The following is a 26,498-nucleotide window of genomic DNA, read 5'->3' as shown; positions in this document are numbered from 1 at the left end:
GGCCTTAAAGTTTCCGGTAGCATTTATGAAGAATTTAGATCATAAATGCATTATTGGCATTAAGAACTGGTTACATGAAAAAAGAATATTTAGTGGTTTTAGCCCATTAATGACCCATGCACATGAAGAATGTTTTCACCTTAAAATGCCAGGAAAGGCAGGAACATATATCAATGCCCCCTCTTTATAATATATCAAGGGAGGTGACTCTCCTTCCGCCCCAAACATAAGCATCCCTATTTCCCTATTTCTTAACTTTTGCAGGAAGGGTTAAGGTAGAAAGGAGTGGTAAAGCCAAGTAGGTGGTGGAGGAAGTAAAGATTCCCAGTTACTGTAGAAAAATACACACTATTGTATTCCCACAGTCATGAAATCAGTTTATACAAAAACTAATATATCTCTTTTCCAGACTTAGAACTTACTGACCGTAACTTACCAGATATTCATATTCCAAAAGCCACTTTTCTTAGTTGTATTACTATATTTCATTTTTAACATGATTTCATACATGTTTACATATTGCACTTACACACATTGTATAAAGTTGTGAACATTTAACACTAAATAATTTAATTTGACTAGAGGCAGGAAACAATCTTATTTAGAAAAGAAAACAAAGAGAAACACAGTCAACTGATGCTGTAATTTTCACAAGTTATCAATCAACAAATTCCATTCTCTACTTCAAAATTATTTTTGGAGCTTCTTTAGGTGTTGACTTTTTGGCAAGAAGTGAAGCGGTATGTTTCCTGAGAATTCTGTCATTCTGTATTTTTATCCCTCCCCCAGTCTTACATTAAATTAAAAACAAACCAACCAACCAACCAAAACTAAGCAGTAAGTGGTACATTAATGACTATGAAGGAGAACTTAACCGGAAACTTTCTTGGCCTCTCAGGGGACCATGCTTTAAGTATTTTTCATAATTTGTACACGTAACTCAGTAAAATCTGTGCATATAAATGTTGCTTATCGTAAATTTATTGAGGTTTAATGAAATCCATTCTAGAATGTTTTGCTCTAATGTCCATAAACCCTTCCAGATTATGTTTTACTTTGTTTAAAATTCCTTGCTCATGTTTTATATATCCAATGTAGACCACTGCTGCCATTGTATGTGATGACAACTTATCTTGCATTTCAAATCGTTCCTGTTGAAAACATGCTACAACGTGTATTTCTCTCATAGGTTTAGATATTATTCCTCAGTAAAGACCATCTTTCTTCCATGAATGCTTAAAAGAAGAAAAATCGAGCATTAGCACACATGTGAACAAATCTACACATACCTCTAACTGTCCCTCCAAAGCTGATTTACAGCTACAAGTGCCAAAGATTAAATCAAATTCCAACCATTTAACTCCTTTGAGAATTCCCTGTACCAGAAAATTTCTAGGATGCTGTCTGCCAACTGAGTCTTTCCACTCAGGATCTTTCCATCTACAGTTACACTCTCTAGAGTGAAGTTCTTTACAGAAAGCAATGAAGTAACATAGCGTTTGCCCCTGCATGTACGTTTGATCTGGACTGTAAATGTACCAGAGAGGTCACATTAGCTCAAACAAATATGGTCAGAAGAAATGAAAGCTATCTGTGAAATCCATGTAGCATAACAGTCTGGAAGTTACAGTATAAAATTGACAGAACAAGTACTTCTGCCTGTGTGATTTCGGGAGACCAAGCTGCACATCAGGAAAGAAAACAGGAAAGGAAAACAAAAAACAAAACCCAAGAGAAGCCCAGTGTGAACGCTCAATGTTATATACTTTTCAGATTTACAGGAACAGACATACTTCCACCTTCAAGCTTTCTGAGCGTGCCTGTTCCTCTCACTCTACCACACAGCACACAGCGTGAGACAGTCATTTTAGTCCTGGAAATCCTTTTTTTTTTTTTCATTATATTTAGATGCTCATTTTAACCAAACCCATTACTTTTGAGTAGAAAAAGCATTCCATAGGAGGTGACTGTATCATAGTAATACCACTATTTTCTCTGGGCTACCATATAGAAAATGACAATGCTAACATGCTACAGCTCCACTTTAAATTACAAGTTTACAGGTGCTTAACCGTACTTCTTTGAGTATTCTCCCTGGAGCTCAGTCAGGCATGTCAGTGTTCGCATATCCATAAAATCCAAAATGTAGACCCTTACAAATTTACCCCAGGTGAAACCTAATATGAACCATGGAAGAGAAAGGATAATACCTTTGACACCACGCTGCAATGCATGACAGTCATCTTGTAACCAGTGGCCTGCCACTGATGTTTATTACTGTGTCACACTAGTTACAGTAAGGCTAGTTGTACTGTAGAAGACAAACATCTTAAAAAATAAGTATAAAAACTTAAAGCATTGTCCCCGTGTTTTTATAAAAACAAAATCAACATTTCTTACATTTAAAATGAGTGCTGAAAGATACAAATTAATAAATTTATTGAGCAAATAAAAATGTATATCTGAGCTACCTTTTCATACAAATAAGGCTCAGCCACATTGTATCTCTCGTACTAACAGCATTGGGTTTCTCAGCCTCAGCTAACGAGTTTTGGCAACACTGTTCTTTGCTGAATATTCCCATTGGCATCTGTCATCTGTGACAAATTAGTCCTCAGTTTTGAAGCTGAGCTTGAAGTCGGAGGTAACTTGGAAATCGACGTTATAGCACCAGTGCTCTCTGTAATTCTCTTTGCAGAAGCCTTTTCCCCAGTTGGAGGTTTTGGCAACCGTCTCCTCAGCCAGGGATGCCGCAAAGCCTGGCTGGGTGTCATACGAATAGCAGGATCCCATTCTAGACACTGTTTTAAGAAGTCCAGGAACAAGGGATCATCACATCCCTTTAAAGCATTACCCCATTCTCTGCTCTCTGGTGGGCCACGTAGTTTTCCTCTTCGAGAGCGTCCACCATTAAGTATTACAGAGCCATCAGACAAGGTTGTGATGCTGCAATAGCGGGGATAACCCTTAGAACTCACAAAGTTTTTGGCTCGCTTGGATGAATCTAAGAGTTTTGGAGAAGGCATGCCTAAGAGCTCAATCATACAAGCCAGCTGGTCTCCTTCATCTTCTCCAGGTAAAAGTGGATAACCGGTCAGAAGCTCTGCTAGAATACAACCCAAGCTCCACATATCTATGGGCATCCCATAACGGGCACCAAGGATGACTTCAGGTGCACGGTAAAAACGTGACTGAATGTAAGTGTAGACACGCTGATGCTCATAACAACTTGAGCCAAAATCAATCACTTTGATACCACTTCTACCCTGTTGCTTCAACAGAATGTTCTCAGGTTTAAGGTCACAGTGAATGATTCTGTTTTTGTGCAAAGCATCCAAGCACTGCAAAATTGAGTGGGCAAACTTGCGGACCAAAGGCAGGCTAAAGCCCTGAAACTTGTTTTTCTTTATCAATTCATATAGGTTCATGCTCAGCAATTCAAATGTCATGCAGATATGGCTGCGGAACGTGAAATTTTCCAACATGTGGATAACATTCATGTTGTTATCCTTATCTTGCTTCCGGAGATGCTCCAGGATCTTAATTTCTTCCGCAGCTTGGCGGTGGAAACGTTTTTCATTTCTCACCATTTTTAGCGCCACATGCTGATGCATCTTGTGATCGTAGGCCTTCACCACTTGCCCAAAGCTTCCCTTCCCTATAACTTTCAGGACTTCATATCTGTACGCAATATGATCATGGGGTACTTGTATATAAGACCCTTGGTCATCATCATACCCACAGTTGTTTGAACCACCAATTACACCTTGCCTCTTCTTTGCATTTGGACCCAAAAAGTATATTTCAGGGTAGCTAAAAATCTCATGATGCTCAAAAGCTGTTAATTTTTGCATGTATTGCTTCATTGCCTGCTCTGGTGTCATAACAGAGGCTTTCACCTTCCCTGTTCCATCTGTAGATTTTAAAGAGCTGGAGCTCCCTTGTCGTCTGTGAGCACTCTCTGACTGTCTGTCCTGAACCACTGGCAATCCAGATTTGCCTAATGTTGTAAGTCCATTTGGCTGTGTCGTCAGAACCGTCCTCTTGTTACTATTATCTTCAAACAGCTGCTGAACCTGGATTTGTCCATGGTTACCAACATGGAGGTGCTCATTCATTGTGTGCTTACTGCCTCCAACCTAAAATCGAAAATAAATACATACCCAGTTAACAAGAGAGGCATGAACTCTACGTTTCACCATGTATTCTGCAACCCGCCATCCTGCCTAAATCACCTCAAAACTGAGTATTTGCTGAGAAGTCAGTAGTCCACAGATAATCTAAAAAAAATACAGCACATATATTGTGATTCTGCAGGGCACTATTAAATTCTTCAGATCCTTGTTTTTCAAATGCTGCTTTCACAACTCTCTAGATTGTTTGCAACTAGGCAATCACAGATGTGCTACCATGATAAACTGACAATTCCTCCAAGGAATCCTCAAGGAAACAGCCCTGTAACATCAAGCAGTATGCCTGAAGGACCTCAGACTTTACAGAATATAGCAGCACTACTATTGATGCTGGGGATCAGCATATAATACCTGCTAGAACTCACATGGCTAAGGCTCTCCTAGTCACCTGTTCTCAGAACCAACATTTTCACTTGTTCCTGAATTTGCTGTATACCAAAAGCTCCAGACACAATTTTAAGCAGTAACATATGTTCTGTGACATGCACAAAGAAGAAAAGAACCTGAACATATCTAAAGTTCAAGACATGCCATTTACTGCTTGCAGTTGAGGCAGCCACTATTCAGTAAAGCATTCAGGCCAATTAAGCACAGGCATATCCTTTAGCACCTTCCCAAACCAGTCTTATAATAATTTTTAACCAAGATGAAGTTTGGGGCCTGATGCAGGTTTGACTGGAAAGAAAATCTTTGCCTTTAAGAATATAAAACTAACTTTGTTTTAAAGGAATCAAAAAAAGGATTAGTTGATTTTAGAAATTATATTTGTTCTTCACAGTTTTCACAAGAGAATAAACAGGAATATTCAGCATTTTCAAGCAAAGGAACACCAGAAGCACTGGGGGGCAAAAAGTCCTGCTCAAAACCTGTTATTTTTAAGGTGAAACAAGAAATGAGCATATACCTGTCACTAAAATAGCTGTCCTTAGAATTCCTCATTTGCTCTCAAGTAGCAGATAATTAGTTTGTCTTCTGCCTGGTCTTACACAAATGTGGGAAGATTTTCCCTTCTCTCTCTCCAGCTGATTCGCCAGTCTTAATATTTATGCCAAGTTGCTAACCAAGAGTTCACTGATACTGTCAGACAGATGATCAAGCCAGGGTTGAGAGCACTTCTAATCTGAACCTTATCTTTTCTAGACAGCTACGGATAACACATTCCCTGTTCACTTAAGGCTGCTGAAACAAAATCAGAAAATGACAGTAGTGTGTTGTGATATGAGGCAATGAAATCTGTGCTGCAAGTGCAGTAGTACTTCCTAATGAGAAAACCAGGATGTGCAACACAGACTCTTAGCAGCATACTTTGTGCTTCTGTTAAGGTCTCAGTCTGATATGGTAGAAGCTTGTTTCTGTAAATTCAGTAACTTGTTCCCAAGAAGTAGCCAGCTGGACACCACCTTCACCTTTGGGTAATATTTTTAAACTCACACAATGTAAACCCAAGATCCCTCGGAGACTGCTTCTGCTGAGTTCACCTCTCTTCTGATTCCATTTTGACTTGCTTTGAATAGCTGGTTCATTTTATTCCATCACTACAGTTTGACTGTGGATGTTTATTTGAAGATCAATTTGGGCTCACACTATCAAATTTGATCAATCTCATAGAAAGAGTTACCACACAACTGCAATCCAGAGCTAAGACATCTGTAACATTTAAGCAAAGTGAAGATACATGGGATAGCAACATTCATTCCCTTCCTAGTTTGAGGCCTCAAAAGCACCAGGAATTAATCAGCAAGGGGACTTAATGAGCCTACAGGTAATTCCTTCAGATCAAGTCTGAAGTGCCCTGATCCTCTATATAAGCAGCAGTTACTGGTAAAAAAAAAAAGGTAATTCAGCCCCAAGAGCTGCTAAATGGCACATCTCAGAAGAACCAGATCTAGTTAGTAAGATGTATCAAAGGCTCAGCACATGCAGTACTGCAGAACTGTAAATGTAAGAAATGCACAATGAAGCAGCAGCCTAACTGTGCAGATTACAAGTACAGGTACAAATGTTTCTTCTGTGGCACTTGTTCAATCAAACAACAAAGCAGAACATACCAAGACAAAGGGGAGCAGACAATATTGATGTGCAGACAACGAGAAAGAAAGAGCATAGTGGAGAAAACCATCTTTAAGAATTCTTAACCCAAGTACACACTGCCACAGTTCACATCTTGAATTAGTTTATTGGTTGTTTTTTTTTTCCACTTGAGTCACCTGTTTTCAGAATTAACTATTTTCTGCCCTTCCTAAGCACGGCTTGTTTCAACAGATGTACAGGGGAATTCTTCAAACTTCAGTTATTTGCTTTGTATCAGGGCTAGGAAAAAAAACAACAAACATTTGTCTACTCTCATCAGGTACTGAAGAGTTCCTTTTTCCTAAAAGCATGTTTGTAAACACATTCTGAAGTGTAAAACATGTAGTTCTGCTTCCTGCACCTTCAGGCAGCCTCACGGTTTCTCTTGCTGCTCACAGCCTGGCTTTTTTTTTCCCCCAAGCAGCAGAATGAAATCACCAGCATTATCCCAGCTTCACCCCAAATCCAAAGTGACCGGTTTTGCTAGTTTCAGTCAACTGCTGCTTGGGAATGCAAATGCAGATGCAGACAGTAGCACTAGTTTTCTTTGTGGAACAAAAGCCACCAAACGAGCACAGGCGCTATTCCAAAAGCTGTCGGGGAGAAGAGTTTACTCTTCTTCTCCCCTCCCCCTCCATCATGCATTTCCAAGCTATCAGATATATCACAACCACAAAGTCAGTATGAAAAATGGACTTATCTCAGGGTACTACCTGCACAAGAATCACCACCTCTTCTATCTCCAGCCTGGATTAGGGCTGGATTCTCACCAGCCCTTTGTTCTGCCTATCTACTTCTGGCTACCGGCTGACTGAGATTGCTGTCAAGTTCAGGCTTGCACCGTTTACAAGCTCCACAGGCTTCACAATGACGTGGTAAATTCCCTGAACCACAACTAATGGGCTTGGGAAGCTACAAAGCACTACAGACTTCTAGTCCAGTACCAAACTGTTCACAGCACACAGAAGCTCCATCAGCCTCTCATTCGGCACCATAAGTCTGAGCTGACATTGCACCTTTACTTCTGCCTGTAAATTCCAGAACCAACAACCTACACAGCTGACAACCTGCATGCACTTATGCATCTTACTTATATATTTCACTGCCTGCGCTCACACCCATCTACACCTTCTAAGATTTACATATTTTTATAGCACACATCATCAAAAACTTACTGATGTGCACACTTCTCCATAAGACGTACTGCAGTAACAGGTGAAGAACTGATCTTCCTGAATCTTCTGTCAACATCAATTACATAACAGCAAACATTACAATGGCGGATTTTTTCCTCTCTCAACAGTTTTTTATTACTTCAAAAGCACCACTAGATTTTGCTTTAACTTTAGTTTGCTCAGTTTATGGAAGTTGATGACTATGCTGAAAACATTCACCTAACCTTTGAAGTAACAGACACTAGGCAAAACAAAAAACCCAAACATCTTCTTTTTGGAGGTGGGAGTGCTTGGGGTTTGGGTTTTTGTTTTGCTTTCACAAATGGGTTTAGGGACAGAAGTAGCACAGTAACTTATTATACTTAGACTACAGACCTGTAACAGCACAAAATTAGCATAAAACTGAGTCCATCATGCCAACAAGAAGACAAAGCAGTTGGCAATTCCTTTGCAGTAACACACAGCCAATGCAATGTCCTGTTTCAAAACTTTCTACAAGACTACTGCTGCTCAAAAACAGCATACCACAGAAAAGAAGATTTTGCTGTCAACCAGACTCTATAAAGGTTTATTAAATGAACCTTATTAATAAAGCAATCACAATGGCCTGCTGTAACACTACACAGGAGTAGGACGTCTTTATCTGATATATATAGTGTTCCAAAGAAGTAACTTCATTAAAGAATAAACATTCCACTATATACTCCTTTCTTTACAGCATTTCTGGGCATGCCAGTTTCAGCCCTACTGTGTTTGACATGCTACAGGCACACAGTATCAGGTGTAGCACGCTTCACTGCCAATTTTGTTGACTACAGCCTGAGTAAATGTACAAAGGCCTTTTTTAATCTGATAAATGAACTCGACAGAATTCGTCTGTTCAGAACTAAAAATAATGTGCTAATTAGCACAATAGCAATAATACAGGATTATAATAATGGTTTTATTATGAGCATGGGTTTGCACACCAAAAAAGAGTAAGCCCTTGTACTAAAGAGCCTGTAGCTGAACAACAGCTGTACTAAAAACACACCATTTGATCTTTTTTGCTGATGTCGTATCTGGTCCATAAAAGCTTTTTTTTTTTAACTTAATTTTGACTTTATATAGCAGCTATTTTCAGACAGAACCAAGCCTCAAGAGTGATCCCTATTCCTAATTTTTTTCCTCTTGTCAGAACTACTTGGATGCACTAAGTCTGAGGACTTCTGGAACATCCTATGTGCATTACACATGTTGAAACAAAAAAAGGACAGTCAATGCAAACTAAATTGAAACCTTCAGGTAAGCTGAAGTGTACACATACAAGAGATGTGCCCCGATGTACAGCAGTCCCCATTGCATAGTCACCAACTGTGGGAAAACAAATTTCTAAGTCCCCCATTAAAAGTTAAGATAGCTTCATATTTCCCTTAGACATAAGTTTAATGTAGAAGAAACATACAAAGAAACCTAGACGTAGTGAAGTACAGATCATGAGAGTACAGTTATTTCCACTCAAACATAACAACATTCCCTATGGCAATTTATTACATGAGAGCACCACAACTGCAAGGTATTTTCATTGGGTTTTGCCTGCTTTAAAGCAGCGGCCTGCAGTAAAAAACCGCAGCATGTGACCCACTAGATCTTCACATTTAGCCCAGGAATCCCTGTTGTGTTACCAAGTGAACTATTTTTTTAATAAAATTTAAATTTTTTAAGACGAAGACTGAATGACTGATGCAAAAGTATACTGATAGACATTCACCACTGATTTCAAAACAAAACAGGCCTTGCTGTAGGGAAATCTTACAAAGGAATTGAAGAGGGAGTGCACTGAATCATGCACTGTAAATGGGCTGTTGTTACAGTGCTAGACAGGAGGAGAAAAAGGTTAAGACTGCTTTATTGCAAGAGAAACAGGAAGAGTGCAGGATGCAGGAATATGTGCCAAATAAGAATAAACAGAGATGGAGGTAGGCAGAATACAAGAGACAAAAGTCTGGGAGAGGGACTCACAGACGGGTGGGGATTTACACAAGCAGAGCAGCAGGCAAGCAAGATAAATCTCTACTGCTGCATGTCAAGTGGATGTACGAACACCAGATGAAACAGGAGAGTGAACAGAAGAAGGTGCCAGTCATCAACGCCAGAACTTAAGATATCAAAAGAGAAAACAATGACTTTGGAAAAGGAAAAGGAGAGGACAAGGGGCTAGAGATGAGTTCTTGTTTTCCACCATGAGCCCAAAAGAAAGTCAGGGATGGGAGCAGACACAAATAAGCCCAGGATGAAGCCACAATTCCAAACAAACAAACATACCAAAAAAAACACAACCAAACAACCCAGCAGCCTGCTTAGCAACAAAGGCTGCTGTGATTGCAGAGACTGCAGCTAAAACCTCTGCCCCGTTATACAAAGCCTGGGTAAAACAACATCTTCTCCCCTTCTGCCCATGTGGCTGGTTTCTACCAAACAATGAAACTTCACTTGAAAGTAGGATACCACAGTTTCACAAGAGGCTAGATCACAACTTGCTACTGCAAGAAATATCACAGGTGGTGGATTTATTCTCTGTCTGAATTCAAAGAAAAACTTTCTAGCTTAAATAAAAATCCATCTTCAACCTCTGTCTCTCTTCGCAACAAGTATATGCACATACAATGCACACATTTACATCCAACCACCAGCAACGTCAACTACTCAAGCAAACTATAGCTCCTGAAGTTTCAAACAAAGAGAAATGTTCCCCATTTTTTGCTATTACAGAAGTCACGTAGATGCACAACAGGGATGAGAACAGAGTAAGCAAATGATCACAAAGAAGGAAAACAGTTTAAGGAAACTGAAATGTCCCATTTTAAAAAGGCCTGATTGGAGGAAGTAGTGGGATGCAAAACCAATTATTTCAGTCAGGGTCATCTGAGGTCAGTAGGCCTGAAATTTACAGAACAATCACATAACAGATATCACCCTTTCTTTTTTCTTTTATTTTTAGGTTAAAATACAGTATTCTGATGTCACGTCTGATCCTTACCACAAAAAGTTATGTTAGCCAACCACAAAATAATCACTTACAAAATTCAGAAAGGCAGTCTGAGGTATTACTGTAATAGTACCCAAGGCTAAATAAATACTGCAGAGCAAGCTCTGCATCACAAAAGAAAGGCAGAGTTTCTAACAGTCAGAATCTAGAGAGACATGAAACACAGCAATATAATGCTTGGCCACTCCTGTATGCTTCCATAAATATTTCATCTCTATGTATATATACACACACATGCATATAAGCTATACATAAACACACGCATACATATACAACGATGTATAAAAATACTCAAAATACAGAAATGTAACTTGAACACCCCTTGCATGCTTTCATAAAGACTTCATCTTTATATATGTAGGTATATATGCACTGACACTATATATAATACACACACATATAAATCTATGTATAAAAATACCAAAGTTCCATACTTCCAGATTAGTAGTCCCATATATATAGCTGGACCACCATGCCTTTACAAATCCTAAATTAAGTCTGGGCTCTATTTCATGTGGGCCCCTGTTATTTGTGAGCCCATCTGCATGTGCAGTTTTATGACTGGCATCCAGGCTGTCTGTACCACATTCCTTCTTTTCTGTTTTTATAAAAACATTAAGCTGCTGCCCCAACCCGAAAATCAACCAGCATTTAACTGGTACATGAATGTGAAAAAAACTGGCCTTTGATACTAATGAACAATTCAGACACATACCCTAGCTACATAAATATACAATTATGTTGATCTCAAATATGCAGCTCCGCCTTGAATGAGCAGAATATTCATAATTCCTTTTGAGAATAGCCTACATATAGTGATTTTTTTACCTTTTATTTATGCCAGTTCTTTCTATAAATGGATTTGAATAAGATGCTTTTACTCAAGGTACATAGGAAGTCACTGAAACACTAACACATAAATGCACAGTTTCACCTTCCACTAGCCCATAATCACGTTACCATTTAAAGCTCTGCCATATGTTTACAAAGATAGTATGCGAGCATCCATGAAGAATTCATTAATTCTAAGGAAAGTATGCCATCAATACCTTTCAGGGTCAGTATGAAATCCCTCATAATTTAAAAGGAAATGTATGCAATAAAAATTTCAGATATTTAATGATAACATGACAGCATATAGATACCTCCCTCTGTCGTGCCTTCAGGACAGATACCCTGTCTCATCCATATATAGTGGCATACTTGGGAAGTTTCATTCCTAGTAGATTAACTATGAGTGAGAGATAATGTGATATATCACAGAACCGGAAAACAACATCCTTTTCATGCCATCAGTGCTTATTTTTTTTAGGTAAACTACTGCAGTAATAAAGTCGGATTTATCCAATCATTGTCGACGAGTACAGTGATAGCTATTTCAAGGGAAGGGCAGCTATCGGCCTGAGCTAATCAGACATATAAGGGGAGAGCCGCCTTCATTTTTCACTACAGTTCACTTTAATCACAGTGACTAACCTCATTGCCAAAACAATGTAATCTCAAAAAATGCATTTACCGGAACAGCTCCTCTGTGCGAGTGTGGGAGATCGAATTTGTCACTGAAAATGAGACGCAAAACCAGACTGAAAGGGGCTGGGGGCGGGGAAGGCTGCTTCTCAGTCCAGTCACCGAGTCCCAGCCTCACAACAACCGCACATTTGATCGGAGTCTACAGGAATTAAATGCACTTTGCTCAAGCACCAAGCGCCTCGTCAGGCGGGACGGGGCACCCGCGGCGGCGCCCGTGAGAGTTCGATCCCGCCGTGGGGAACACCCAGTGAACACAGAGGCAGTGGCGCGGCAAGCCCCCGCGGCCGGACGACCCTTCCCTCAGCTCCCGCCCCGGTCTCCCTCCCCGACCCCGGCTCACCGTGTGGGAAGCGTTGCTGGCCCTGAGCGGCGGCAATGCGAGGGGTGACGGCGGACCGGTTCCAGCTCCTGCCCGGGGGACCCCGGCTCCGGTGCCCGGGGAAGACTGCAGCGGGCGGCCGCTGTCCCCTGCCCTGCCTGCGGAGAGCAGAGGAGTGAGCGCGGAGAGCAGCGGCGGCCCCGCAGGCAGCGAAGCCGTCGGGGGGGGGGGGGGGGGGGGGTCGGCGGCGGTGGCCCCGGCGTTTCGCCGGCACCACCACCCGTCTTGCTTCAGGCAGAAGCCATTAAAAGCTAATCACCGCCGCGGCGCACACACGCACCGATCCGGCTAATAGCGCGGGCAGGCCGTGCTCGCCCGGCTAAACCCTTCATCCGAGATTAACCCGCCACTGGCAGGCGCCTAACCGGGAGAGCGAGCCGGCTCTGCCCCGCACACGCCTCGGGGCTGGACGCCCGCCCGCCCGTTTTACCCCCTCCAACCCCCCCCCCGAGCAGTCTGGCCCGGAGAAATCCCGGCGCCGCCGGGGAACCGCCAGGAGTTCACAAGTCTGCAGCGGCAAGAGCAGGCGAGCACCGCTGCCCCTGTCAAACACGGCCGCTCCGGCAAACGCCGCGACTCCCGGTTTTTCCCGGGTCGTTTCCCCAACTGATTCCTCTTCCCCCCACCTCCCTTCCCCGAGGCAAACTCGCCACCCCGCACGAGACACAAGGGCCCGCCGGAGCTGAGCACGAAGCCCCCCGCCGGCCCCCGGGCTCGGTTGCCGGGGGCAGGGTGGATCATTGTTCCGACGAGCACGTCCCCACTGCGGCGGCGGCAGCAGAGGGGCGGCCGAGCTCACCCCCCTTCCAGCCCCGCACGGCCCCGACGCGTGGCGGTGGTGGTCACGGCAGCCCTCTGCTTACCGGCTGGGTAGGCAGCACCAGCGGCGGCGCTAGCTGAGGGCTTTCTGGTTAACATGGCCGCTGAAGAGGAGGGAGAGGAAAAGGCATGTCAGGGTGGCTCTCCTCCGCTGCTCCTCGGCCTCTCCGGTCGGCGGCTGTCTCTCTTCTCCGATCAGCTACACCCAGACCCGTCCTCCGCTGCATCCCCTTGGCCCCGGGCCGGCCGGACAGACCCTCCAATGCCCCGCCGTCGCCTCCCGCCGCCGCAGCAGCAGCAGCAGCAGCCGCGCCGCCGCCGCAGCCCCCGGCCCAAGCTCATCACCTCCCCCGCCCCTCCCCGGTCGCCCCGGTCCCCTCGCACGGAGGAGGGGGGCAACAGAAGGCGGCCGGACAGGGCCCTCCTCCTCGCGCGGCGGAACAGCGACAAACAGCGCACTGGAGGGGCAGTCCCCGCCCCGACAGCCTCCTCCCTCCTTCCCTCCCTCAGTTCTTCCCTCCCCCGCCACCTCCCTCCCCTCCGTTACCGCTCCGCGGCGGCGGCGCAGCCCGCCGCTCCCCCGGAGCACCGGCCCTCCCCTCGTCGCCCCCCCAACGGCCGTCTCCCGAGCCCCTCCCACCCAACCGTCACCCTCCGCGGTCACAGCCATGTTGGCCGACGGTAGGCAGGCTGCGCCGCTCCCCGCCGCCCCCCGCCCCGCCCGGGGCAGGGCAGCCCGGCCCGTCCCCAGCTCCGACAGCGCCGGTCTGTGCGGCGGGGAGAGGGCGATGCCGAGGGGAGGTTGGCCCCTGCATGGAGAGAGAGGAGTGGGGGATCACCGACTGCTCAGGCAGCGGGGGTCACTGCTGTCAAACTGGGAGGACAAAGGTGGCACCGTGCATAACCTGAAACGTGCAATGGGATGCAGCCCTAAAAAATGGCAGGGAGGGAAAAGAGTTTTCGAGGTTATCCGGGAGTCCTGAAAGAGCTTTTGGGACTGCCCTGGAGTCCCCAGTGCCTCAACCTAGGATGAGGGAAATGAGATTGCGGGGGGGCATTATCTCCCTTGAGGTCCTCAAGACAGTGAGAAGAGCGTGCAGCAAGCTCACTGCCCTGGACTGCAAGAGAGCAGACTTTGGGCTCTTCGGGAACCTGCTTAGCAAGGTTCCATGGGATATAGCCCTTGAGGGTAAGGGGGCCCAAGACTCTTGGTTAATATTCAAGGATCACCTGCTACAAGCTCAGGAGTGTTGCATCCCAAACAGAAGGAAGTGCAGCAGGAAGGCCAGGAGACCTCCTTGGATGGATAAGGAGCTGCTGAGAAAAATTCACAGGAAAAAAAAGGCTTATAAAAGGTGGAAGCAAGGACAGGTGGCCTGGGATGAATACAGGGATGTTGTCTGGGAAGCTAGGGACCAAGTTAGGAAAGCTAAGGCCCAGTTAGAATTAAACTTGGCTAAGGATGTTAAAGATAATAGGAAGGGATTTTATAGGTATGTAGTGGCTAAAAAACAGACTAAGGACAATGTAGGCCCCCTCTGGAAGCTTTCGGGAGAACTGGCTACACAGGACTTGGAGAAGGCTGAGGTTCTGAATGGCTTCTTTGCCTCGGTCTTCACTGGCAAAGGCTCTGACCGCAGCACCCAAGTCTTGGAAGGCAGACGCAGGGACTGTGAAAACCTAGACCTTGGGCCCACTGTACATGAGGATCTGGTTCGAGACCATCTGAAGAACCTGAATGTACACAAGTCCATGGGACCTGATGAAATCCATCCGCGGGTCCTGAAGGAGCTGGTGAATGAAGTTGCAAAGCCACTGGCCATCATATTTGAAAAATCATGGCAGACAGGTGAAGTTCCTGATGACTGGAAAAAGGGAAATATAACCCCCATTTTCAAGAAGGGGAAAATGGATGACCCGGGGAATTACAGACCAGTCAGTCTCACCTCTGTGCCTGGCAAAATCTGGGAGTAGATTCTCTTGGAAGGCATGCTTGGGTACATGAAAAACAACAAGGTGCTTGGTGACAGCCAGCATGGCTTTACTAAGGGGAAAATTCTGCCTGACCAATTCGGTGGCCTTCTATGACGGGGCTACAAAAGTGATGGACAGGGGTGGAGCAGTTGACGTCATCTACCTGGACTTGTGCAAAGCGTTCGACACTGTCCCACATGACATCCTTGTCTCTAAATTGGAGTGTCATCAATTTGATAGATGGACCACTCAGTGGATAAAGAACTGGCTGGATGGGCACACGCAAAGAGTTGTGGTCAACGGTTCAATGTCCGGCTGGAGATCAGTAACGAGTGGTGTCCCTCAGGGATTGGTGTTGGGACCGATCTTGTTTAATATCTTTGTCGCTGACATGGACAATGGAATTGAGTGTGCTCTCAGCAAGTTTGCCGATGACACCAAGCTGTGTGGTTCTGTTGATACGCTAGAGGGAAGGAATGCCATTCAGAGGGACCTTGACACACTTGTGAGGTGGGCTGATGCCAACCTCATGAAGTTTAACCATGCCAAGTGCAAGGTCCTACACCTGGGTCGAAGCAATCCCAGGCACAGCTACAGGTTGGGCAAAAAGGAAATTCATGGTAGTCCTGCAGAGAAGGACTTGGGGGTGTTGGTCAATGAGAAAATGAACATGAGCCAGCTGCAGTGTGCACTCACAGCCCAGAAAGCCAACTGTATCCTGGGCTGCATCAAAAGGAGAGTGACCAGCAGGTCGAAGGAGGTGATCCTGCCCCTCTACTCTGCTCTCATGAGACCTCACTTGGAGTATTGTGTGCAGTTCTGGTGTCCTCAACATAAAAAGGACATGGAACTGTTGGAACAAGTCCAGAGGAGGACCACGAGGATGATCAGGGGACTGGAGCACCTCCCATATGAAAACAGGCTGAGCAAGTTGGGGCTGTTCAGCCTGGAGAAGAGAAGGCTGCATGGAGACCTCATAGCAGCCTTCCAGTATCTGAAGGGGGCCTACAGGGATGCTGGGGAGGGACTATTCATTAGGGACTGTAGTGACAGGACAAGGAGTAATGGGTTGAAACTTAAACAGCAGAGGTTTAGACTGGATATAAGGAAGAAATTCTTTACTGTGAGGGTGGTGAGGTACTGGAATGGGTTGCCCAGGGAGGTAGTGAATGCTCCATCCCTGGCGGTGTTCAAGACCAGGTTGGATGAAGCCTTGGGTGATATGGTTTAGTGTGAGGTGTCCCTGCCCATGGCAGGGGGGTTGGAACTAGATGATCTTGAGGTCCTTTCCAATCCTAACTATACTATGATTCTATGAACTGTACAAAGTGCTTTATGGAGTACAATGCTTTGAATTCCTGGTTTGTCAGTTTGAGCGTCATTACAACCAAAAATAGATACTTAGACATTTGCTCAGCTTGGGACAGTGTTGAAAGAGTTCTCCTACCTACACTCAACCCTTTTTGAAGTCTGTACAGACCACGCGTATTTGCCTTTTTGAAGCTGCTGGTAGGTATGTAGACAGACCTCCCTTCATCCCCTTCCACAGAAAAAGGAAAATAAATCTCCCCTTTTCCTATGCCTAAGCAACAGGAAAAAAAATATCCATCCCTTTGCCTCTTCCAGTGACACAGATAGATGCATAAACAAACACATTTCCTGTACTGGTACAAAGAAATAAACAGTCTCCTTAACCCCTCCTGTCATGCAGAGAAGACAATCATACCTTCTCCTTTCCACTTCCACCTAATCGCTTCCCTTCACTGTAGCGGAAAGAAAGCTTTGTCTTCTTTAAATACCCCCATATGTACACAGGCACTCACAGTGTCCCTTCCCCACCTCTGCCAGGTGTACAGATGCTGTTTACTGATTGTTGTAAGTATTTTCCAATCATTTTTACACGCAGTGTCTGCACACCAAAAGTATCTGTGTATCAAACACTGTGATAATATTAGTGTTCTTTGTGAGATGCCTTAAGTGTTGCAGGAATGGCAAGAAAAAGACACTTTTCTAGTTAATCTAAGGAGGGGAATGGGGAAGAAGCTTGTTCACATTCAAGCTGGGTAAGAAAAAATGAAATTGTTGTCAATTATGTTTTCGTAGGGGTTGCAGGAGCTCACACTTCATCTTAAATGTGTCTTCCCTGTCAAAGGCACAGACAGCTTCATGCATGTTCTGGGGTTATTATACCTAAATACCAAGATAGGAGAAAGCCCATCGGGTGTCCTGTTTCAACCCCTTTCCAGTCAGGTGTTCCATTCACAGTGTGCCTTCCACAGTTTGTCAAAACAATGTGTGACCACCATGAATACTGTGTGAAAAAATGAGTTAGTCTATCACATAGTAAGCAGTCTTTTAATTGAGTCAGTGGGATCACATTACATTGGTACCTGTCCAGCTACTCCCTTTCTAAAACTGTGTGTGTTGTAAGCTTTCGGCATTAGTCTTTCAGCCTCCAAGTGTGCATGGGCTTGCCTAGATGCCTCTATTCCTCTTGCTCCATCTCTTTCCCCATCTGCAATCCATCCTGGCATTTGCTGTCATGGACAGTGCCTGATGGAAGCTGAAGTGGAACTCAAGCTGAGGGCATGCCCATCTCGATTCCTTCTGAATGCAGTACAATAAACTTCAGTTTAAAAGCCTCTTTCGTGTAGTATTTAGGTTTCTAAAGAGGAGGAACATGCTAATTTAATTGCAAAATACCTTGGTTACAAATAAACCTTCTTCAAAATCATAGTCTCAGATGTACAAAGAAAAGAAGAAAACAAAATCTAAATACTGAAAGACAAAGCAAGGATTAATTCTTTCACGCCAAGTGTTACGCTTAGGAATCTGAACTATGTCCATTGTGGCCACAAAACTTTTATTCTTTCTGATACTGGCCAACTGAACATAACAGCACTTTCCTGACCAATACTATACATGATGAGATCAACAGACATCAGTTCCCAGGACAGAAAAAAGAATTCGGTACCTGACAGGAGAAAGTTAGCAGAGCTAACTCACAGAGCTTCAGGTTAGATTCAAAGTGCGAGGGGGTCGTAGCTGAACTAGTGAGGCATTGTTCTACTATTAATGAAGACCAAAAGGCCTCCCACCTCCCAAGGGTGCCATCAGCGTGCTCTGCTCGCTCCCTGAAATGCCTGTACACCAATGCACACAGCATGGGGAATAAACAGGAGGAGTTAGAAGTCTGTGTGCGCTCTAAAGGTTATGACCTAGTGGCAATTACAGAGACATGGTGGGACAGCTCACATGACTGGAATGTGCTCATGGATGGCTATGTCCTTTTTAGGAAAGATAGGTCAGCAAAGCAAGGTGGTGGAGTTGCTCTTTATGTGAGAGAGCGACTAGAATGTATTGAGTTCTGTCCAGGGGCAGATGAGGAGAAAGTGGAATGTCTGTGGGTACGAATTAAGGGACAGGCTGGTACGGGAGATACAGTTGTGGGAGTCTATTATAGACCTCCTGATCAGGACGAAGGAGTTGATGAAGCTTTCTACAGGCAACTGGAAGTAGCCTCGCAACTACATGCCTTAGTCCTCATGGGGGATTTTAACTACCCTAATATTTGCTGGAAGACTCACACAGCCAATCATGCACAGTCTAGGAGGTTCCTCCAGTGCATTGACGATAACTTCTTAATGCAAATGGTGGACAAACCAACTAGGAGAGGAGTGCTGCTAGATTTAGTACTCACCAACAAGGAGGGTCTAGTTGAAGTGGTGATGGTCAATGGCAGCCTTGGCTGCAGTGACCATGAGATGGTGGAGTTTAGGATCCTGTATGGGAGGAATAGAATACTTAGCAAGGCCACAGTTCTGGATTTACGAAGGGCCAACTTTGGCCTCTTCAATCAACTGCTAAGGGAAGTCCCATGGGAAAGGGTACTAGGCGGTAAAGGGGCTCATGATAGTTGGTCAGCATTCAAGGACCACTTCTTCCAAGCTCAGGATCAGAGCATCCCAATGAGTAGGAAATCAAGTAAGGGATCTAGGAGACCAGCGTGGTTAAACAAGGAGCTGCTGGGCAAACTCAAGTGGAAAAGGAGAATCTATGGATTATGGAAAGAGGGGCTGGCCACTTGGGAGGAATATAGGACAGTTGTTAGAGGATGTAGGGAGGCAATTAGGACAGCTAAGGCCTCCTTGGAAATTAGTCTTGCTAGTTGGATTAAGGACAATAGAAAGGGCTTCTTCAAATACATAGCAAATAAAACTAACACAAGAGGCAATATAGGCTCACTGCTGAATGAGGTGGGTGCCCTGGAGGCAGAGGATTCAAAGAAGGCAGAAGTGCTGAATGCTTTCTTTGCCTCTGTCTTTACTCCTGCAGACTCTCCCCAGGGGCCCCAGATTCCTGTAGCCCCAGAAGGAGTCAGGACAAAGGAGGAGTTTGCTTTGGTAGATGAGGATTGGGTTAGGGATCAGCTATGCAATCTGGACATCTATAAATCAATGGGTCCAGATGGAATGCACCCACGGGTGCTGAGGGAGCTGGCGGAAGTCATTGCTAGGCCACTCTCCATCATCTTTGGTAAATCGTGGGAAATGGGAGAGGTGCCTGATGAAGATGGCAAATGTCACACCAGTCTATAAGAAAGGCAAGAAGGAGGACCCGGGTAATTATAGACCAGTCAGTCTTACCTCCGTCCCTGGAAAGGTGATGGAACAACTTATTCTTGACTCCATCTCTAGGCATATCAAGGATGAGGGGGTTATTAAGAACAGCCAACATGGTTTTATGAAGGGGAAGTCATGTTTGATCAACCTTACAGCCTTCTATGAGGAAGTGACTATGTGGAGGGATGATGGTAGAGCGGTAGATGTGGTTTTTCTTGATTTCAGTAAGGCATTTGATACTGTCTCCCACAGCATCCTCATAGATAAGCTAAGGAAGTGTGGGCTTGATGATCAGGTAGTGAGGTGGATCAAGAACCGGTTGAAAGGAAGAAGGCAGAGAGTTGTGGTCAATGGCACAGAATCTAGCTGGAGGTCTGTGACTAGTGGAGTCCCTCAGGGGTCGGTGCTGGGACCAGTGCTGTTTAATATTTTCATCAACAACCTGGATGAGGGAACTGAGTGTACCCTCAGCAGGTTCACTGACGACACTAAATTGGGAGGAGTGGCTGACACACCAGAAGGCTGTGTTGCCATTCAGCGAGACCTGGACAGGCTGGAGAGTTGGGCAGGAGAAACTTGACGAAATTCAACAAGAGCAAGTGTAGAGTCTTGCACCTGGGGAAGAACAACCCCATGTACCAGTACAGGCTGGGGGTTGACCTGCTGGAAAGGAGTGAAGGGGAAAGGGACCTGGGGGTCCTGGTGGACAGGAGGATGACCATGAGCCAGCAATGTGCCCTTGTGGCCAAGAAGGCAAATGGCATCCTAGGGTGCATTAGAAAGGGTGTGGTTAGTAGGGCAAGAGAGGTTCTCCTCCCCCTCTACTCTGCCTTGGTGAGGCCGCATCTGGAATATTGCATCCAGTTCTGGGCCCCTCAGTTCAAGAAGGACAGGGAATTGCTTGAAAGAGTCCAGCGCAGAGCCACAAAGATGATGAAGGGAGTGGAACACCTCCCTTATGAGGAGAGGCTGAGGGAGCTGGGTCTCTTTAGCTTGGAGGAGACTGAGGGGTGACCTCATCAGTGTTTACAAATATGTAAAGGGTGGGTGTCAGGATGATGGAGCTAGGCTTTTTTCAGTGATATCCAGTGGTAGGACAAGGGGCAATGGGTGTAAACTGGAGCATAGGAGGTTCCACGTTAACATCAGGAAGAACTTCTTTACTGTAAGAGTGACAGAGCACTGGAACAGGTTGCCCAGGGAGGTTGTGGAGTCTCCTATGTTGGAGATATTCAAGGCCCGCCTGGACAAGTTCCTGTGTGATGTACTCTAGGTTACCCTGCTCTTGCAGGGGGGTTGGACTAGATGATCTTTTGAGGTCCCTTCCAACCCTCGGGATTCTGTGATTCTGTGTACAGTGCTCAGAAAATAGAGAGCAAAATGCATCCGGGCTTTTGTGATCCTTTTTCCTGCTCCATCAGCTTTTATTACCCAAAAGTGTGAACTAACCTGTAATGACAGAAGATTAGTCTTCCTTTTCTTGCAAGAAACAAATGTACCGAGTGGTCATAAAATCTACTGAGTGTTCAGACTACTTAGAATCATAGAATAATTTGGGTTGGAAGTGACCTTTAAGGATCATCTAGTCCACCCCACTGCCACAGGCAGGGACACCTTGTAGCTAGGTAGCTCAGCTACACCACCAGGTAGCTCAGAGCCCATTTAGGCACTGGAAGGCTGCTTGAAGTTCTCTCCTGAGCCTTCTCTAGGCTGAACAACCCCAACTCTCTCAGCCTCTTTCACAGGAGAGATGCTTCAGCCCTCTGATCATTTCTGTAGCCCTCCTCTTTCCAGAAGGGTACTCAGCCAGGCTGGAGAGCGGAAAGGGCCAACTCAGTGGGACACAGGCAGTACTGGTTCTGCACCACCATGGCAACCTAAAGAAGGACATGATCAGCAGCTGGATGTGCAGGTGGGATCAGGAGGCTGCTTGCTGCAGTTCTCTTGAAGAGGCTTGTGTCGAGCTGCTACCAATCCCATCCTCCCATGATAAACTGTACAAAGTGTCCTAGAACAAAAATTAGCAACTATTTGGTAAAAATAAAGTAGTTAAAAATCACAACCATTGAATGAGAAAATTAAAATTCACTTTAAAAAAGAAAGAAAAAACCCAGAACCAGATTAGTCTAGAATAAAACATGTTATCTGTAAAACCTTGTCTAAAAGTACTCCTGCCCACATAGTACATTAAAATGCATTATTGAGGATAATATGCTAGTGCATATTAGAAATACAGAATATGCTGTGTTTCTTGAGCCATTTGTCTGTGACCAAGACAGATATTAATTCCAAGCAAGCTGTAGGAGATTACTGAGGTCTGGTTTTGCCAGGCTGTTTTGGGACCCTGTTCATATCTCGCTGTCCTGTTAGAGTGCCGTACCTCCTTAGCATCACTGTGAAATGTCCCATGCCAGTCCTTTTACCTCTCCAATGCAGGTGCTGGTTAGGGTTTAATTTTATGGGACATTGGTATGTAGTTGCAGGGCAAGAGAGGCTGGCTGGTCAGTCACACAGCATCTCTGCCACTGTGGTATTAGCAAACACTTCTGTGGTCAGACATCAGGAATTCCTGAGAAGCCATGCATGTCCAAAGCTGTGGTGATGACTCTGGGGGCTCCCGCAGTGACAGGTGCAGCGGTTGCTCAGCACCTTGTTATGCTCTGACTGTTCTCACTGGGCACAGCAAACTATTCTGGGTGTAGATAAATGACCGCTAGATAAAGCAAATACAAGGCTCCTCAGACATGGTAGAGATAGAGGACATGGTGCTTAGGGATATGGTTTAGTGGTGGCTTGGTAGTGTTAATGGTTGGATTTGATGCTCTTAAGGGTCTTTTCCAACCTAAATGGTCCTATTATTCTAAGAAGAGGAGAGGTAAGACAAGCCTAGAACAAAGAAAGTAAAAACGTGGTTTTCTGCCACCTTTTAATCATCTTCTCATGTTAAGCAGAATTTGCATAAGAATGAGAATTTATACTCGCTCTGAACATCTTTTAAAATGTTCTAGGACCTAAGCCGTTTTTAAATACATGACTTTTTCCCATTGTTTTTGTGAAGCAGGCCTTAGATGCTGAGCTGGAAACATTAAAACACTAAGGTATGTCTCACCATCAATTAAACAGAGGTCAAAGCCTGTTGTCTCAGCCAGTGATACGTGTTTTAAAAGTAAACCCTTAAGCCCAGTGGTTGCCTGAGGAGGGCCTGAATACAACCAGCACCATTAATGTGTTGTGGCTAATTTAAGTATGAGCAGGACTGTGTACACTACAGTGTAGCCTTTCAACAGATCATGCTGGGAACAGTGTTAAGCACTTCAAAATACAGCAGCCTACAAATGCTAGCATTGCAGATGGAAAGCACACAGGTCAGGGCTCGCCTGTATCTCAAATATGCACTTTGCTGTGTGGTACACATGTAAGGTTTGCAACTCTACCCTCTCTTTATCTTCCTCAGGATGAAAAAAAAAAAATAAATCCCAGCAAAGCATTACCTACAATGCAGAATAAAATTGTATTTCAGTACAATTATAAAAAACGAGGTTATGTATTCAGAGCAAGAGTGCAGAGAACCGCTGCCACAAATCAGTTTGCTAGTACATATTCATACTGACATGAGGGTATATGAAGCTAAACTGTCTTGCCAGGTTCAGATGTTTGTTGGCCTTTATTCCAGCATGTGTTCTGTTGAGGCAAAACTTCATCCTCTGTTCAAGGGTTTGCTCTTTCTGCTGTTTAAGAACACATATGTCACCATTTGTATTACAGTATTAAGACACAACAAAGGATGGTTTAGTGGCCAGTGAGTACACCCTGAAGACATACTCTCAGATCCTATGAGTCTGCAAGCATACAAGCAATTTTTTCTTCTTACTCTATTACGGTTATTTTGTTGGAGATTATTTCACAATATATTTGCATTTTATTGATGGCAAATTACATATTAAGGAAAATGCTTTCCCTTTTCACCAGACCATGTCAATGTTTATAAGTTTCCATATTCTATATTTTTTTATCATTTCTGGATTCTTATATCATTAATATTCATTAGAACATTAGACTCATTCCTTTGTGTAAAATCCCAGCATGTATAATGGGAGGAGAAAGGCTCCTGTTTTCCTGTTTCATACAGCAGAAGCAATCCTGATGGAGTCAGTGGAGTAGCATTAATATAAAAATTATCTCAGTGAAGAAGCTAATGGTAGCTGATTCTTTTCAGCTTGCTGGCACACCCTTCTTTTTGTACTCAGAAAAAAGGGAACCTCTGGAACAAGACAAGAAAGAAATTATGTTTGTGTCATTGGCCCTTCTTCCTCTGTGGACTCTTTCCCACCTTGTCTGTGAAGCTCCTTCATTCCCTTAGCTCTGCGAAAAAGGGAGATGTGGTAATTGCAAAGATATAATTTAAAACTGCTGGCTTTCCTAAAAGCATCCTATAAAATAACTGTTACTCCTAGCTTAGTATGCAGATGATAGATAGAATGTCTACCAAACTGTTCTAAGAGAGAAATGCCAAACTTGGTAAACCTCTGAATTCAGTTTCCTTCTCTAACCACCTTGAAAATTAATATTGAAACTTGGTGTAATCTTTCTTGCACTTATTGTGTGGATTACTCAGTTTCAAAACCAGCTGTTCACACACTGGCTTAGTCCCAGCTGTTGAAACTCTGGTAACCTTTGCTTGTCCAATTCCACATGTGAAATGAAAGAGACTTAACTTTAAAGTGTTTGTGGGAGTCGGGTACTCTCCACAGCCGCATTTCATAGAAGCTGGGATTTAATTCTCCCAGGTGCTGAGAGGCTTCAGCTCCACTGAGACAGGGAGCCCAACATCTCACAGGGTGCACTGAAATTGAGAAATTGCACATCTCACTTGTGATAAAGCTCATTAAAATCACTGCTCTACAAAAGTACAAAAATTAGATAATAATTAAAAGATAATGGGTCAGAGGAACTCAGAATCCAGAAAGAACTCCGACCAAGTTCCTTTCCTCACCAAGGCTTACCCTGGGCAGAATTTATTAATAATAAAAGAAAAATGAATCATTAAGTCCAGAGCTTGAGTGTTGTATTATTAACTGGTATAATCTACTGCTGGGATTTACATGGTGACTTTTAAGCTAAACCATGAGCCACCTGCTGAAAAGCAAATTTCAGGTTACATGCTGGGAAGAACTTTCTTATTAAAACATAATAAAGGTTTGTTAGGACAACAAGAAAAGAACCAACCTGATGTGCAGAATTAAACTGAGTGTGAACTGAAGGTATCAGACTGCTGTGGAGAATTCTTCAGCTCCCTATTTCACAGAGTATAAACCCTGCTTGGGCTTACTTTGGGAAACAGATTGCATCTACTGAATGCACATGATAAGAGGAGCCCCTGGCCATGTCTCCTAAGGATAGTATGTGCAATATACACAGTGCCTTTTCTTCAGTAATGATCATCCTTACCCTTCTCCACTTATCTCAGGAGTGTAAAAATTGTTTTTAGTGGGCATGGTCAGACTGATATTGAGGTAACAACAATGGATATGCAGACATATACTGGGGAGGGAAAGTTAAGTGATCTCCCCAGTGACTACTTCAGGACCTTACTAAGCTGCCCAGCCTCTCTTTTAGATTTCTAAGTAGATGCTTGGTGGATGTGTGTATTCAGATGTAAAGAGGGGGAGAAGAAACACAGCAAATACATGAAGTGAAAATAAATCAGAGGCTTTAATTCACCATCATCATTTGTAATCATCACCTTCCAAAGGAAGAAATATGCACATGAACACACAAACAGTTTACAATCAATTCAGAAAATCATTGTGCAATTTGGAAAATTTAGTAAACGTAAGAGAATTCCTGCAGATGTTCTACAAAGAGAAAAAGAAAAAGGAGGCCCAGGGGAACACTTCAGTATGTGTGCTACTTTCCTCGTAAATTTAATCCCAGTGATTTCAAAAGGACCACTTACACACAGTTCCATCTGTGATTAGGATCAGGGCTTAAATTATAGAACAAATTATTTGCTTAGCTGTGATTTTAATTTTAATTTGCAGAAAGGTTGAGGTTGCTACCTGCAGGTAACCCTATAAACAGATTTAGTTGTATGTGAAATGGGTAATGTTAAAAGTTTGGGGTTAGGTCTGACAAGTACCTAGCTCATAAAAGGAAATCACAGAAAAGATAGGTGCCAACATTCATTTCAGTGATTGGAAAAGTGTGCTGTGAGGTGGTGTCCAAGCAGACAGATACAAACCACAGGTGACCATAATAACCCAGAGGTTTCACCCTGCACAAGCTGACCAGTGCAAGAACATCTTCTGGAGATGTCATCTGCATATTCTTTTGAGAAAAAGGGTCACTGTCACAGGATTTCGTACAGACCATATGTACAATAAACTAATGGCAAAAGCACTCATTTGGGAAAGGTCAGTACGTTCAACCTTCAGCCTCTGAAGGTGTGCAACAAACTACAAGCTGCTGAATCTGGAAACAGGAATTCATGACTCACTGGGCCAGAGAGAAAATGAGTTACAGAAAAGAAATTAAAGAAGAAAAAGGCTTGTTGTGAGGTTAGATTTTAAAAGTGTGGTTTTTGAATGTTGCATACAGCACAGTCGTATTCCAGTCATGCCACGTGTAAAGTTTTTGTCAGTGTTTGGAATCAGATGAGTATTTTCAAATAAAGTTTAACTTCATAAAGGCTAATGATCTATTTTTGTA

The 26,498-nt window shown here is 44.0% G+C and overlaps 1 protein-coding gene across 2 annotated transcripts; it reads right to left on the bottom strand.

Moving 5' to 3' along the window:
- Positions 1-1,896: 1,896 nt before the first annotated feature.
- On the bottom strand, positions 1,897-13,470 carry DYRK2 (dual specificity tyrosine phosphorylation regulated kinase 2). Of its 2 annotated transcripts, XM_034062954.1 has the most exons (3): positions 13,239-13,470; positions 12,337-12,473; positions 1,897-4,139 (listed from the first exon to the last, which is right to left on the bottom strand). In XM_034062954.1, exons 1-3 carry the CDS (start codon positions 13,291-13,293, stop codon positions 2,538-2,540), a joined length of 1,794 nt encoding a protein of 597 aa, XP_033918845.1. In that variant the 5' UTR covers positions 13,294-13,470; the 3' UTR covers positions 1,897-2,537. The 2 variants fall into 2 exon arrangements, with proteins under 2 accessions (XP_033918845.1, XP_033918846.1); XM_034062955.1 differs by lacking the exon at positions 12,337-12,473.
- Between the last annotated feature and the right edge of the window lie 13,028 nt (positions 13,471-26,498).

The sequence above is a fragment of the Melopsittacus undulatus genome, chromosome 5, assembly GCF_012275295.1.
Source record: "Melopsittacus undulatus isolate bMelUnd1 chromosome 5, bMelUnd1.mat.Z, whole genome shotgun sequence".
In the NCBI taxonomy this organism is placed as follows: Eukaryota; Metazoa; Chordata; class Aves; order Psittaciformes; family Psittaculidae; genus Melopsittacus; species Melopsittacus undulatus.
This window is presented reverse-complemented; position numbering and strand designations above follow the sequence as displayed.

Excerpts from the sequence above, each read along its gene's own strand:
- DYRK2 (XM_034062954.1), bottom strand. The coding sequence starts at position 13,293 with ATGTTAACCAGAAAGCCCTCAGCTAGCGCCGCCGCTGGTGCTGCCTAC. Across the intron at positions 12,474-13,238 it reads TGGTGCTGCCTACCCAGCCG|GCAGGGCAGGGGACAGCGGC; the intron begins GTAAGCAGAGGG and ends TGCTCTCCGCAG. Across the intron at positions 4,140-12,336 it reads CCAGCAACGCTTCCCACACG|GTTGGAGGCAGTAAGCACAC; the intron begins GTGAGCCGGGGT and ends TTTCGATTTTAG.